At 38.8% G+C, this 16,059-nt stretch overlaps 1 protein-coding gene across 2 annotated transcripts in view; it reads right to left on the bottom strand.

Annotated features, from left to right (window-relative positions):
• The window catches only part of KCMF1 (potassium channel modulatory factor 1), a 53,536-nt gene that overhangs the window by 25,106 nt on the left and 12,371 nt on the right, over window positions 1-16,059 (bottom strand). For both annotated transcript variants that reach the window (XM_015849529.2, XM_015849531.2), the window contains one exon: window positions 2,481-2,648. In XM_015849529.2, the coding sequence (XP_015705015.1) occupies window positions 2,481-2,648 (168 nt within the window). The remainder of the gene's footprint in view (window positions 1-2,480; window positions 2,649-16,059) is intronic.

The raw sequence follows: 16,059 nt of genomic DNA on the forward strand, positions 1-16,059 counted from the left end.
TGCTACTGTTTCCACAAGGAGGAATTCAGTGACGCACCTTTGCTTCATCTGCACTTCCATGTCAGATGCTGTTCTGTCAGACTGCTCCTCTGCTGCCATTTGTCACATGGCAACAGCATGTAATGGAATACTGGTGGGAAGGCTCAACCTCTACTGCCACGTTTCCTGTACTTCATCCCTGTAAACAGTTCCTCACAGACATATGTAGTGTCTAAAAACTATGACACAAATAAGGGGGGGGGGATTGGTGTGAAGCAAGTGATCTTCCTCTCTAGTAAGAGTTTTTACAGAAGTCTGCTAAAGAGGCCTGATCAGTTTTTGAGTTTATTACAACTCTAAATATTTCAGTTCAAAATCTGGTAATTCATATCAACTGAAAACAGAACTACAAGTAAACAAAAAATTGATTTTTTCCAGCAATCTTAACACCTGTTCTCAAAATCCTTTATGAAAACAGGTAACACAGCTCCATATTCTTCACTGTTCCTGAGACTATGTTTTGGCAATGTATCAAAATACACAGACTTACTTGCCATAACTTGAGTTAGCACTGCAGCCCGTGTCCTGGTTTCAGCACATGTAAATACTACACCAAACATCAGCCATTGTTGGCCTGGCTGCTTGACAGGGAAGAGCTGCTGCCATGATGGTGAGGCAGCTGGGCTACACATGGGACACAGGTCAGACATGCCTGATACAGACAGTGCTGGCCAGAAAGGAACCTGGGATGCCAGGGTTCTTCCCATCACATGGAGATAGATTTGGAGCAAGTGATTCACTGACCCATGTTCTCACACTTAAAATCAGAAAACCAACACTGACTTCCTCTGACATGCCTGAGTCACTTCTACAATGGAAGCACCCCGCACTTGGCTTCCCTCTCCTTGGTACAATGCTCAAATTCAGTCATCAAGTCCACTTCTATTAAAAACAGCTCTCATGCTTCTGAATCAAACGTGAACACAGACAACAGTACTCATCATGGATCACTGAATCTCTAATTCCCAAATTACCTTTCAGACCTTTCTACTAACGTTTTTCAAATAACTCTGAAGTAGACAATTTTAGACTACTTCTACCATCCTTCTTCTAGACATTCTTACAATCTCATGACAGGAAACTTTTTATTTTTTTAAAAGAGGCAAGTATTTAGAACATTTCCTAACTGCAGTATGTTCACAGTTTTGGCATTTAACATTAGTTTAAGGCTCTAAAGCAAGCAAGCCTCAGCCCTCTTTTCCCTGTGCATTATGAACATTTAGTGTTCATGGCAATTCTGTAATATTAGTCCACATGTAATACAAAATACTAGCAATCACTGGGGGGCAAATCAGTCTGAACTGTGCTTTTCTAATAGTGACCAAATCTCTAAATCAACATACTGTCACATGGAGACTTAACTCATTACTAAGACCAAAAAAAGTCTGAGAAGAAACACATGCAAGCTAAAATAATTGCATGCATTTCTGATTAAGTAATTAAATATTTTATTTTCCAAACCCTGGAATCCCAAGGCCTGGATTTCTGAAGTCAGGATTAGGCAGTCTCAGGACAAGCAGAGGCCTGAGAATTAGGAGAAAATGAAAGCCATCTCACAGCTGCTTTGAAAAAAGCAACTGTGTAATCCCATATCCAGCTGTAATGTTTGAATCAAAAAAGAAATAGATTTTTCTTCTGTTGATATCAAGCACCTAAAGAAATCTACAATTTGTAAAGCCTTAGCTTTGAAGAAATGGTCATATTCAGCTTTTAAGAAATCACTGTATCTAAAGAGCAACGTGAAAAACAATACAGCTGGATTCACTAAAAAAATAACAAAATGTGAGCACTCGGGGCTTAGAATAAATATTTATCTCACATCCAGCATCACCAATATTTGAGGTTTCACTCAGAAGAACCTCTTGAGTTTCAGCCTTGCTGTCACACATTCTTCTGCTTACTTTGGTTGTATATAACATGTTTCTAAATATTGTGTGGTTTTACTATCAGAAATAATCTTGCAAACTTAAATCCCCAAATCATTACACATTAGTCCCTGTTACTAATTCTTCATATTCACTACAGCCAGTCACTACTTTGCTGCACCAGCAATCCCATGTAAACCAGCAGAGAATAACATTTCTCCAGAATCTTAACAGGACTTCCCATCTTCCACTCTGTGTTACTTGCAAGTAAAACATAATAAGTTAGGAAATTTTTTTAATAGGAAGTAATAAAGTAGTAATCAAATATACTTTACAGTCTGAAAACCTGCTGGAGACTAAATTTAGAAGAAATAGATTAGAGTTTTTTTATATGCAGGAATCAAAGAAAAACACTTTTTTTTTTTTTGTTTGTTCTTGAGAAGACTGGAAGGTGCTCTTATTTTATTGTGCCAATAGGAAGAAAGGTGTTAAGTAAAGCAGAAACATGAAAAATCTGTATTATGTTTACTAACACAACAGGGCAACACATGATTAGAGTCTCAAGTTACCACTTACCAAAATCTACTCTCGTTAGTATGCACTGCATCGGGTGGTCAGTTGTATGCCTCGTTGTTGTTGCACCACTTTCATAACAAGTTGCACACAGATCGTAATCGTAGCAAATTAAACACTTGAATCGTCGACCTCGAAAATTTCCTTTTAAACATGCATCACAGCTGACACCTGTAAACAAATAAAATTGCTTAAAAGAATAGTAAACATTTTTTTATGAAGCAGATGTGTTTCAATTCTCTCTCAACAGCAAAAACAAAGCAGCCATCTCTGAAAAACATAGCTTATATCTGCACAGGTCAATTTCAAGATATATTTGTGTCCTTAACTATACGCTGCTTCTGAATTTTTCTGAATATTTTTTTTCCGAATATTTACTTTCACGTCCTAATTCTTTCCTCTCAAAAGCACAATAATCATTCATGATATTTTCTGTAGGTTAGAAAGTAAGGCCTTTTCTATTTAGAGTAACAGAAAAGATGAGAGTGGGTTTTTTTGTTTTGTTTTGAAGTTAGGTTCCATCAGGTGCCTACATCACACTTCCCTCTGGAACTCAGTCTTTACAGTCTGAGGCAGTCATACCACAGGTGTCAGAGTAAGGCTTATTGTTTCCAAAGTTTTTCGTTCTTTTTTTCCTGTCCTTTTCAAACTGTCAAATCTGTAAATTAAATGCCTCCACAAAATAAATCAGTGCTTACACTACAGGCAAAGTTTGCACGCACATCTCCTTTGCCATTGGCTAAGATCTACTTACAGCTCTGAAGAAGAGACTGTTGTGATATTGTTTCTCTAACCTCCCACTTATTTTCTAATGCAGTTGATAGGTGTCTGGTGTTAACTACAAAACAGCCTGCATCAGCTCATTAATTGTGCCATTTTGTTCTGTAGCATGTAAACAAAAGTTTTAACACATTCAGTATGTGAATGCAACAATCAGTTTGGCTTTTTACAGCTCTGCTGTAACAGATCAAACAGTTCCAATTGCACATTTTGAAGAATAATGGACAATGTTATTTTATCCTTTTTTTTCCTTTAGTTTCTCCACCTACAGGACTACCTTAAGGCATTAGCACCTAAGCACTGTGCACCAGTATGAACACCTGAAGCAATGTCTTCAGCTGCCTTACTGAGTATCCAGCTTGAGTGCAACTCAAAACAAAGAATTTTCAGTAAGAAGCTGCTTCAACAATGTTAACAGCCAGAAACTGTATTTTCATGATGTTGCTGTTAACAACCTTCAGGCTTTATAATCTCTCCCCTCAACCCCCTTTTCTCCTTTTTTCCTTCCATTAACTCTAAAGAAAGCAACAACCTATTAGGTTGCTCTCAAAGCGCTAATAATTTCTGAGGCCATCTGCTTATTAATGGTAATATTACAGCGTTTTAGACCATTTTCTTCCTCATAATGAGATCTACAGAATTTTACATATGCATCATCCAAATTTTACCAATACACAGAGCGCTCAGCAGCTACTGGCAAGTTCTGTGAGTCTTTCTTGCCTACTAAGCTTTCTAGAAAGTACTTGATCAGCAAGTTAAGCACCATACAGAAACAAGCAGGTTAAATTAACATAGAGTCTCTGTCAACTTTCCAAACGAGGTATTAAGCCATGATTTTCCAGCAAGTCATACTTTCCCCACTTTTTTGTCTCAAACTCAAAATAGTTGATTTATTGCAGATGTCAGCTTCTTTGCGACTGCCAAACTCCTCCTGTCACATGTTCTCTCAAACATCTAGACTGTTCCTATTTTAGGATATATATATATATATATAATATATATGTAATATATATTATATATAACATATGTTATATATATATATATATACACACACACAATTTAAGTTTTCCTTTACACTTTTTCTTCATAACAATACACCACATCATTCCAAAGTACAAGTCTCTACCCTCCCCTCCCCAAAATACTGTATTGGAAAGTAGGGGACCTCAGCTGAATAGGAAAAAAAAAGACATTAGTGCTAACTGTATCCATTGCTGGTGAAGTCAGATTGAAAGAATAAAGGTAAACAGAAAACAGGCATTCTAGGTCTCTCATAGCTGGTAGTTTGACACCCAACTCTAAACTACCACATCCTCCCTCCCCTTCCACAAAGGGCCATACAGCGCAGGATGTACCATGCCAGTTTTGCACCTTTCTGTGCAGCAAACAAACAAACAAAAAAAACTAAAGGAAGTAGGTTAAAAAAAACCAAAACAAACAAAAACACCACACAACAATTAAATCAAAGGCCTTAGATTAGGAATTTAAACACAGGTTTAGTTCCCAATCTCTCACTAGATTTTTATTTTCCTTTTCTACGCTTTCCAAAGGAGTCCCACCAAAACTCAGCTCTGAAGCAGTTTTTCCTGTTCTTCCTTAAGAAGCTCTGACTGCCAAAAACTCGCCCATCTCAATTACAATCCGGAAACTGAAATACTCAGCCCAATAATCTCCTCTGACTCTATTCTTTCTTCTGTAGTAAACATTTTCATTTCCTTATGAAAGCTTTGATTCTTTATCATTCTTCTCTACTTTAATCTTTACATCAACTGAAATGACCAAAGTTCCTTTCCTTTCCCTGTAAAACCCCAAAATACTCAAAAATACTTCTGTTAATGTATCATATAGTTCACCACATATCTATATTTCAACGTTTCCCTGAATTAATCTTACACTGCAAATTCAGCAGGCATGTTACAGACTCAAGACTGTCAGATTAGAGTGGATGCACTCATATTAATCACAAGATCAAAGAAATAAATGCTATGGAAGGGTTCACTTTAAATTCAGAAACAAAAGCAAACGCATACTCAGAAAAGTCAAAACAACACGTAACAGGGGTTTAGATAGTCAGAACACAATTCTGACATACATAAAATGCTAATAAAGACTTAGAAAATCCTTGAATGAAATCATCTTAACCTGGACTGAATATTCAATGAGAACTTTTGATTCACCTTTTCCAAAACAACCACTTGGAATGATCACAGAGCAGGAAAGAATCCCTTACCACAGATAATCACCCTGGGCAACCTGGTCTAGTATTGAACAGGGAGCTTGGTCACCCTGTCCATGGCAGGAAGGGGTTGGAGATTCATGATCCTTGAAGTCCTTTCTAACCTGGGCCATTCTGTGACTTTTGGTGGAACACAAGTACTCATATTCCATAACACCTATCACATACTGTTAATTAAAAATTTCCTGCCCACTAATAAAGAATTGGAATAAAAAAAAAAAAAACAACACAAAAACCAACAGTGTTCCACAAGGGGGTAGCATTGTGCTAAAACCTAAAGAGGCTTGCTTCATTTTGCCATTAATTCTGATGGCTTCTTCAACAGCATCCCGCTGCAATATCAACAGTCATAACTACACATTTTAAATGAAAAGAATCTGGAAATATGCAAAAATATCACTGTTTTTCTCCTTCAATACAAGTCCTTAATTTCATGCCAAATTGTTTCACATCGTCACCTAATCAGAGCCGATTACCTCAGGGGCGATACTGTCACAGAACTATTTTACTTATTACATGCTAAACACCGATATATTCTAAAACAAACACCACTCCTACTTTGATCCCGATGGTCAAAAAAAATCATTTGCTCTTATGATGAAATACCAATATTGCTAGGAACTAATGAAAAACAAAGCAACCTATCCCACACTTAACAGGGTGTTGTTCTGTAACAATAATGTTGAAGAGATCTGGGGATGCCACACTGTCAGGATTGGCTTGTTTTACAATAACAAGCAAAGCTAAGGTATAACACCAAATATGATTTCCTGAACACTTAAAACTAGCATTACTTACTGCCTTGGATAGACACCCATTTGTAACCACAGCAAAGGGCTACACTCCCTCTCTTATTTGGCCTCCCCAGATACTGTGGGCATTTAATATTACTCTGATTGCCCAATAAACTATTGCAGATAAAAACAATCTGAGAAACTGCCCATACAGAACACGCAGCACTGCTTAGACCAACCAAGAGACATCAGAAATATCACTGACTTTACAGTCTAAATGCGACAATCTTAAAAACCTTAATAATACTGACAAGTGAAGCAACAGTGGCATTACCTGTTTCAGTATTTCACACAGGAAAACACAGAAGCTGAACTCCGCTTACTTGACAAAGAAAGAACTTTGAGATTTTCCTCAAAAAATATAAAAGAAATATAAAAGAAAAAATTATAAAAGAAATATAAAAGAGTATTAAAAAGGCATCTTCACACACACACACTTAAAACCTAGTTTAGATACCAGAACCCTGAGACATGTCACCTGAAAGCAAATATGACAAAAAACTCAGAAAACTGGTCTTCAGCCTACCTTCCTTTCAGAACACAAAACCTGCTTCCTGCTCAGGGCGGATAAGATTTTAATGAGGAAAAGGTAAATGCTGCTTAATACAGAGTATATAAACCCTCCCTTCAAAGGGGAGCTAAAAAATGACCTAATTTCAACAGACACTACTTGCAAAGCAGCACTATGAAGGGAATCCCCACACAATACAACAGAGTAGATTTAAATTATCTTTCAAGGTGGAAAAGTTCAGGACTGTGCTGTCAGATGCAGCATTTCTGCATGTCACCAACAACCCGTCTTGGAGGAGAAGAATCTGAGGTCTTTACTAAGACTTCTCAAAACCTCACCAAGGCAAAAGCTATGCATAATTAGCTGAAGCCTGAAGGAGAACTTAGAAATGTTTTATTTATTTGGTTGATTTATTTTTTATTTTTGCTTATGAAGAACATACAGTCAAGGGTTCCCCACACAGACAAACTGAACGTGTTCCTGTCTCATGCAATGTAAACTACCAGTACTCTGGATGAGTCACTTAATTTTTGGAAATCTCTGAAAATATCACCCACCAATCATTATGAAATGTTCAATAAAAGCGGATCACTGAATTCTTTAAGCATCCAACATAAACAGAAAATTAGCCTGCCAGTGATTTCATCTCTAAAATGGAAATGCAAGCTACTTAAGGATTACTTTTTACTTTACATGGAGCACTGAGGAGGTTCACCCCTCTTGAAGGCTGTTTGGTTGCTTCCAGAGCTAAAGATAGGAAATTAATCTAAATCGCATGAAAAAAATATATGCCAAACATTTCTTATTTTAGCACCCCCTGTGTCTCAGTGCAGTTACCACTGATAAATTTGAGAGGTTAATTTCTAGGAATATGAACTTTTGCTATTTCAGTGAAAATTTCACCAGAAGCTTTAGCAAAGCCACCGAAGTCTGACTCATCTTAAATGTTTAAGAAATTAGACTGTAAGTGCAAACATTGAGACCTACAACACTGAGAATACTCCATCACTCTTGCAGCTCCAAGTGCTGTACAGAGGATTTATACACTATATTCTTCCTTGAAGTAAACTCAATCTGCAGCACCTTCTTGTAGCACCACGGAAGAGGAAGCAATCAGAGCAGCACATCTCCAAACAAGTCTAGTAGAACAGAATTGTGAAGAGATTATGCAGATTTGCAGTTGGAAAGAAAAGAAGGAAACCAGGCCTATGTCAGGCCAGAAGGTCAAAAAGGCTTTTGTTTTCTGAGCAGCCCTTCACCTTCCGCTCTGTGGCCTAAAGTGGAAAGACAAGTGTCCCTCATGTCTTGTCATCCCCCCATCCTTGTCAAGTTTCATGAAGATCACTTCCACTGTGTCTGGAAACTACCTACAGCTGGCCTAAAAACAGTAGTGATGACCATGCATCTTTCAGCTTGGTCCTAATGCATGTCAAAAGGCTGCCAAAGGAAGTGTTTCCATTAAGGCTATCATACCCCACACTGTGGAACTTTTACACACAGAAAGGTTTAAGTCACTATATAGGAACCACATGGTAGAAAATGCAAGAGCCCACTGCAGCAGCTATCACCTGTATGCATTTACCATTTTTCCCCTTGGAGCTCCCTTTTTCGTTCATCATGATTTTAACTCCTTACAAAACAAGAACCTTGACATGTGACTTCCTCCACATGTAGCTGCGTTCCAGACACAAACTAACATTTGGCCAGGTAATTAAATTTAAGTACTGCATGTAAAGGGTGAGAAAGTTGTACTATTTAGCTCCACAGTACTTTATCATCATTTGAAATTTTCCAAAAGTTCTAAGCCAGGCAATTTGCTTCTATCTCAAGATTTATTAATAATACGGTGTTAAAACTAGACAAAGAACAAAGCAATAATCACAATAATACACATTTCCCTAAAACACCATAAAAAATGCAACTTTGAAAGGGAGACCACCGTATCTAAATGCATCAGCAAGGGCTGTTTTTCACAGAATTTACAGAGACTGGAAAAGACCTCTAAGATCATCCAGTCCAACTGTCCACCTATCACCAGTATTTTCCACTAAACAAACCACATTCCTCAGTATAACATCCAAGCATTTATTGAACACCTTCAAGGACGGTGACTCCACCACCTCCCTTTCAGGCACCAGCCAGCTCTCTCAGATAACAAGCGTTTCCTAACATCCCACTTGAATCTCTTGAGGCCACTCCCTCTAGTTCTACTGCCGGTTACACAGAAGGCTGACTCCCACCTCGCCACATCTTCGCTTCAGGCAATCACAAAGAGCGATAAGGTCATCCCAGAGCCTCCTTTTCAGCAGACTAAACAAAATCCCAGGTGCCTCAGCTACTCCTCCTAAGACCTGAGCTCCAGACCCCTCACAGCTTTCACGCCATTCTCTGGACTCACTCCAGGGCCTGTCTCTTTCTTGCAGTCAGAGCCCCAAAATGAACAAAGTACTTGAGGTGCAGCCTCTCCAGTGCTGAATACAGAGGGATGATCCCTTCCCCACTCCTGCTGGCTGCAGCATTTCTGATATAAGCCAGGATGCCATTGGCCTTCTTGGCCACCTGGGCACACTGCTGGCTTATGGTCAGCCAAGCATCAACTAATACCCCCCAGTTCTGTTTCCTTGGCACAGTCTTCCAGCCACTGTGCCACAAGCCTGTAGCACTGCCTGTGACTGTTGCAGATAAAGTGCAAGACCCAATGCTTGAATTTGTTGAACTTTAATTACTCCTCAAATTACACTTGAAGAAATACAAATACCTCATTAGCTTTTATTATCTTAATTAAAAAAAAATAAAAAGAACTGATTTGGTTCTTCTTTTAGGATTTAACAGTCTCACAGGCAGATTCTAGGTACTTCTTATGTGTACTTATGTAGTAAGAGGTACTGCCCAGTAGGTGGTATCACACTGCACCAACCACATTTATTCAGCAGGTCCAAGAACAGTTTAGCCACCATTAAAACACTAATGCAAACAAACAGCACATAGTGTTTTAAAAGAAAAGCCCTGAAACATCGGTCCCACTGCTGTCTTAGCTAAAGCTGACTGAAAGGATGAATTTGTTTTCACAGAGCCACACGCTACTACAAGCCAGCTAGTAAGCTTTTGGCATACAACTTTATTTTAAATATCACTATTCCCTTATGGAAAAACAGCAACATGAATTTACTGAACACTGTCCAAAACAAAAAGTGATAAACCATACCGGTTCCATGGTTCATTTGTCCTACTACAAAATCACTGCTGAAAATGGCAATATAATACAAATAATTCTGCAAGATGAGGTTTAACTATTACTCTTTTATTCGGTCCTGAAGTACACAAAAATAAGTTCTGCACATGCACACACACAACCTCAATTAGTTCTTGACAAATCCAATCGCACATTCTCTCAATCCATAAAGAGCAACCATGTCCTTACTAAATATTTTACATGCAACTCTGCAGATTCATTTATCTCTTCATATACATCAGTGGGACACCATGCACATAAACCAAAATGGAAATAAAAACTGCCGTGCACTCTGCAATGACTCTTGATCAAGCTGATTTGGGTTTCTAATTGAATATTCCATGCAATGCCTCAAATCTTATCTCTCTATTGATACAATTAGGCTTTCACAACCCTCACAACACAAAAGCCTGCTGAAGTACTGTAAACACATTAAAATTAAACAAATTTCATTTATTACAGCACTGAAAATTTGTAATGTGGCAGCAAAGGAACTGGCACCAGTCGTGATCTTATTTAACAACTCTGTTAATCTAGGAAATGGCAAACGGCACGTGAATTCTATTAGCAGAAAAATACTTAAACTGTGGAAAGCTGTAAACAGTGCCAGGGCAAGAAAATAACAGTAACAGCAGGCTAAATCCCGTATCTAGTAAAATCAGTGGCAAAGTTTCTCATTTAATAGATGAGAACCAAGTTCCTGACTTGTTTTCAGGACCTACAGATAAATAGGTTAACACCAACTGAAAAGAAGTTAGGCTTGGAAGAACAACATCACACAATTAGTTTCACAGTTTAAGAAATGTGAAGAAACGTTAAGAAAACTCTACGTAGTAATTAAACTGAAAAACTGGTACATCTGCTGAGCCCTGCCAGAATCAGGCAGTCTTCGTAGAAAACACCTTTGCATATTCCAATTAAGAATGTTACTTAAGAAGATTGGCAAAAGAGGGAAAAAAAGAAAAATCAACAAGAATAACAAGATATGTCTTATCAGGCATTAAAGAGAACCAAGTAGTATGTCTCAAACAAGCAGGAAAGTTCAAAGGCTTTACATCTTGATAGTCTATTATCCACCATTACAGACTGATAAGAGAAAAACATCAATTCTCAGCACACCTGGAAGAACCAAAACTCTGGTTTTCACCATAAATTCTTGCAGAAAATTCAACAGAAATTAAATATTTTACATGGCTACAGCCTGTTCATACTTGTGATGCCTGAAATACACACCCAGCTTTATTTCTTTCTCCACCACCAGACCCACTCCTGATCCTATCACAGAACAGGGAATCATGGCAACCCTATTTCCCATTCAGCAATGAGAAGAGGCAAGATTTAGCACAAGCAGCAATGTAACATGTATGCAGCACTGGCTGGGCAACCACAGGGCTACAAGTGAAAGATTATAGTTTTCCAAAACACCCCCAATAATGCCTTGTGAGAAAAGCACAACCCACGGAAGAGGAGACTTATAATAAAAACCTGCACAAAGTGGTCTGGAAATAAATAGACTTTTCTTGTCAAGAAAGCAAAACTTAAAAGCAGCTGGGAGAGGGAGAGAAAGAAATAAGCAATGTCTAACACAAGGTAGGCCGTAGCAAGATTCCTCCCGTTACCTAACAAGCTTTGTACAACTTTATACAACTAGCTTTAGAGATGAACACTTTCAGATTTACAGCCTAGTTTCAACAGCACCATTTTGAGTGACACCACAAGGGCATTAAAAAAAACACACCTATCTTTGTATAGTACCACACAAGATCTCATCTTGCAAAAAAAAAAAAATCCAGTATCTCTGAACACAAAAGAGAATGTTAACATGACTGTTTTAAAAATGGAAACAGGAGGTTAAACTACAGTATACTCATTTATGCATTAGCAGTGTTTTACCCTGGGCTCTCAGGCATTTTTCTTACTATGAACATAAACAGACTGCCTTGGCAACTGCTTCTACTCCCACTGCTTGTCAGAAAACAGCTTCTCAGTCAGATAACAAGCTCTTGCAGAAGCTACAATGGCTTACGATGAAAAGCTACACCAGAGAAGTGATGTGGGAAATGTAGTGTTCTAAAGCAAGAAAAGGTTTCATGCAGAATTCCATCAAGTTCTACATTTGTTCCATTCCTTTCCTTGCTGCACACTTTTTTACTAGTTATTCCTATGGTCCTGGGATTCTGGACCCAGCTACCTGCCAACCATGTAAAGGCCTACCTTGCCTTCTCTTCCTCTCAGTAGCAACAGCACCTTTAGCTTTATCACTTGTATTTTCTATTCTCCTGTTGTATCGCATATATATATATATACCTAAAGAACTAAACGTTACCAGAAATCATCTTCTAAACATTTCCTTTACAGTCCCACCCATTCATTACATAGAAATCCAACTTTTTTCTCAGCTTGATTTACTAACAATCCTAACAGCATATAATAATAATTTTCCTAAATAGCTATCAGAGAACACTCTAAAAGCCATTGCTGACCTATGGATCACAGCTCACAAATCTTCAGTAATTACCACTTTCCCTGCAGTTAGCTCGGACAAGTTTTAAGTAAAACTGCTGTTTCTAGTAGTTCTGTTCAAACCCTTCCTCAAAGAAATCACAACTTTCAGGAAAAAGCTCCATAACCAAACATGTTAAAAAAAAAAACAAAACCAACACAAACACATCACCTGATACAAGCATAATAAAAGTCATTGTGCCTGTCAAAGTAGGAAGAGACCTATTTACTGCAGCAAATACCAAATACAAGTTCATCACCTTCACTATTATTGTGTCATGAAATCCCAATCATATTAAGAAATGTGAAAGAATAGGAGAGTTCATTACTACTCATGGTACAGGAAACTGCCACCTTCCTTAACAAGGATTACCTGCCTAGAACTAACAGTACACTGCAATCAGTATCTGAAGCACCTGTTTTCAAGTAAGGTGAATGAGGACAACAGCTCTTAAGTTCCTGTGGTATTAGTACAGCTGCTCTGCTCTACTAGAAACACTAGAAGGTTCACTAAAATCAAGACCAAAAACCCCAAAACCTATTGTTCTGGCTCACCGAAATCCCTCAAATCCTCCATGCAAAATTCCAGTGAGGAAAATTCTTAAGTTCTCTGGTTCAGTTTCTCCAAGAGTCAGGTCAAACAATTTCATGACCTTCTTTCAGAAACCAAACCAACACAAACAACTTACTGCATTCTCATGTCCTTCCTCTGAATAGGAGAAAATAAGTCACCCACCCTCACAATAGAAAATGATGTAGAGCATTAAACAATGTCAAAAACTTCTACAAAAATACATTCCCACAAAGCATCCATCATCATATCAAAGCCTGAAGTCTAAAACCAACAGTTAGACTAGGTTCCTTTGCAATAAACGTACAACAATTGCATAAAAAACACCTATTTACTACAGAGCCCTAAAGATTTGGCAGCTATGCCTTAACACAAAAACCAAGATGCACTACAATTTGAGATTTTCTGAACTACAATAGAGAACAAACAATGACACAGCATTTTCAAAACAGACATCCCACTTCATAACTTGAGTGTCAAAAATAACTAGGTCTTACTACACTTAACTGCAGGTACCACAGATACTAGAACGAACTTACAAAATGCACAGAACAGTATGTTAATGATTAGGAAAAATCAGCTATGCAAACAGGTCTGACTGATCTTTGTTGAAAGAGATTTTTAAACTATCTATTAGAAAACTGAGTGTTAAAAGAGATTTTACAGGAAAAAAACCCTATACAACGAAGCTAGGAAAGGTAGAGATAGCAAAGATTTTCACTGAGATATGTATCATAGTTTTTTCTGTATCTCATACCAATATAGCACAGTAACAAACAAATGCTGTTTTTAACATTTTCAAATCAACCTAAAGCTCAGGTCTTTACTTCCTATCACACGTGCTTGATTTCTGCATGGAAAGTTAGGTTTCTGTTGGCTAAGCTGCTGAGCTATCCCATATTCCCAAGTGTTTGTGAGAAGAATGCTCACCCTCATACTCACCCCTTGTTTAGTTAGCACCTTCTTAAAACACAAATATTTTTAAGACTGCTGCACTACACACTGTGCTGGGTTCTCAATTTTGGTATGGGAATGCATTTCATAAACACGTAGCTAGTTTCACCATGAAGATAGCACAGCTTCCTAGCACACAGAAGCTCAGCAAAGAGGTTGTGTATAACCTTGAAACTCTCTGTTTACCTTAGCAGTTCTCAAGGTGGTATCACGGAGGAGCAGGGACGGAAAAAGACCCCTGGCCTGTTCAAGCCAGCAAGGGTACAGAACATTGACACTCCCAGGGCAATTTTAAGCCTACTGCTACTTTAACAGGTTTTACAAGCTCTTCCTGGATCATATAGGAAACAGTAAGCACTAGCTACTTTCCTTATAGATTCTTACATGTAAGCTAGATCTGGCAGCTACCTCACTCCAATGCATCATTCAGCTGAGCAGTTCAGCCCTTCATAGCTACCTGCAGTTAAACTTTTCTGGAGAAAGGTTAAGATACTACACACGAAATACTGTCCTTATATGTTTTCCTCATATGGGTTTTTTTGTTTTTGTTTTCGTTTTTTAATTCACAGTTTGTAATAACAGAACAAAGCACAACAATATAGTCAATGGTACAGACAAATGAGAGGCAATTTCTCCTGTGCACAATTAGAAAACATACTAGAATTATTACAAGAAGAGAGCAAGAGGATTCATAATTCTGTTATACACAGCTTCTTTAGTCTTATATCCCCAGGTCTGTTTTATCTTGAATAGGTCATCATATCATTGAAAATATTTCCTTGTTATTTTCTCATTTCTGAGGCATTGCTCAGAGGCCATGGAGCTCCTCTGGAGGTCCACCACCTCCCTGGGCAACCTGTTTCAGTGCCTCATCACTCTTTTGGAAAAGTTTATCCAAATATCCATGCTTAATCTCCCCAGCACAACTTGAGGCCATTCCCTCTAGTCCTATTGCTAGTTACAACCCACATCCTGCCACAATCTCCCTTCAGACAGTTGTGGAGAACAACAAGGTCACCCCTTCAGCAGACCAAATAATCCTACTTCCCTCAGCTGCTCTGCACGACTTGTGCTCCACGTCCCACATCGTTCCATTGCCCTTCTCTGGAAGTGCTCCAGGGTCTCAAGGTCTTTCTTGTAGTGTGGAATCCAAAACTGAACACAGTACCTGAGGTGCAGCTTCACCAGTGCTGAGTACAGAGGAAAGATCACCTCCCTGCTACTGCTAGCTGCACTATTTCTGATATAAGGCAGGATGCCATTGGCCTTCTTGGCACACTGATGGCTCATGGTCAGTTGAGCACTGACCAACAACGCCAGGTCCTTCTCCACTGAACAGTCTTCTAGTCACTCTGCCCCAAGTCTGTAGTGCTGTATGGAGTTGCTGCAATCAAACTGCAGGATCCAGCACTTAGTCTTATTGAACTACACCCCACGGGCTTCTAGCCTGTCCAGATCCCTCTCACAGGCCTTCCTACCATCTCACAGATAACATTTCTTTCAACTTGGTGTCACTTGAGAACTTACTGAGGATGCTCTTGATCACCAAAATCCAGGCCTGATGTTGCCCTGATCCTCCTTACAACCATTCATGCAGATGAGAGTCACGCTCAGACTCTGAGGTCAGGGGGTACAGTACCCTGAGGATAACTGCTCTGTTAAAAAACAGACATAAACAAGGCACTGAGAGCTAACCATTGCCCCTCCTCCCTTGCCTATCCCTTTTGAAGAGCCTACAGCCTCTCATTGCAACTTTCCAGTCATGGGAGTAATACCACTGTGCAAGTCAGTTTGCCAGCCACACCACGGCCTTCAGCTTCTCCTGTTTGCTGCCCATGCTGAATGTGTTGATGTAGATGTACTTCAGCTGAGCCACCTGACTCACTCTAACCCTAGCACTGACCCTCCAGGTTCATATCTAACAAGCTTTATTTTATCCCCTTCCCCCTTCACACAAGCCCCCACCAGCTCTGCTACAGTCCATTTACCCCTTTGAGACAGG

The sequence above is a fragment of the Coturnix japonica genome, chromosome Z, assembly GCF_001577835.2.
Source record: "Coturnix japonica isolate 7356 chromosome Z, Coturnix japonica 2.1, whole genome shotgun sequence".
Lineage (NCBI taxonomy): Eukaryota > Metazoa > Chordata > Aves > Galliformes > Phasianidae > Coturnix > Coturnix japonica.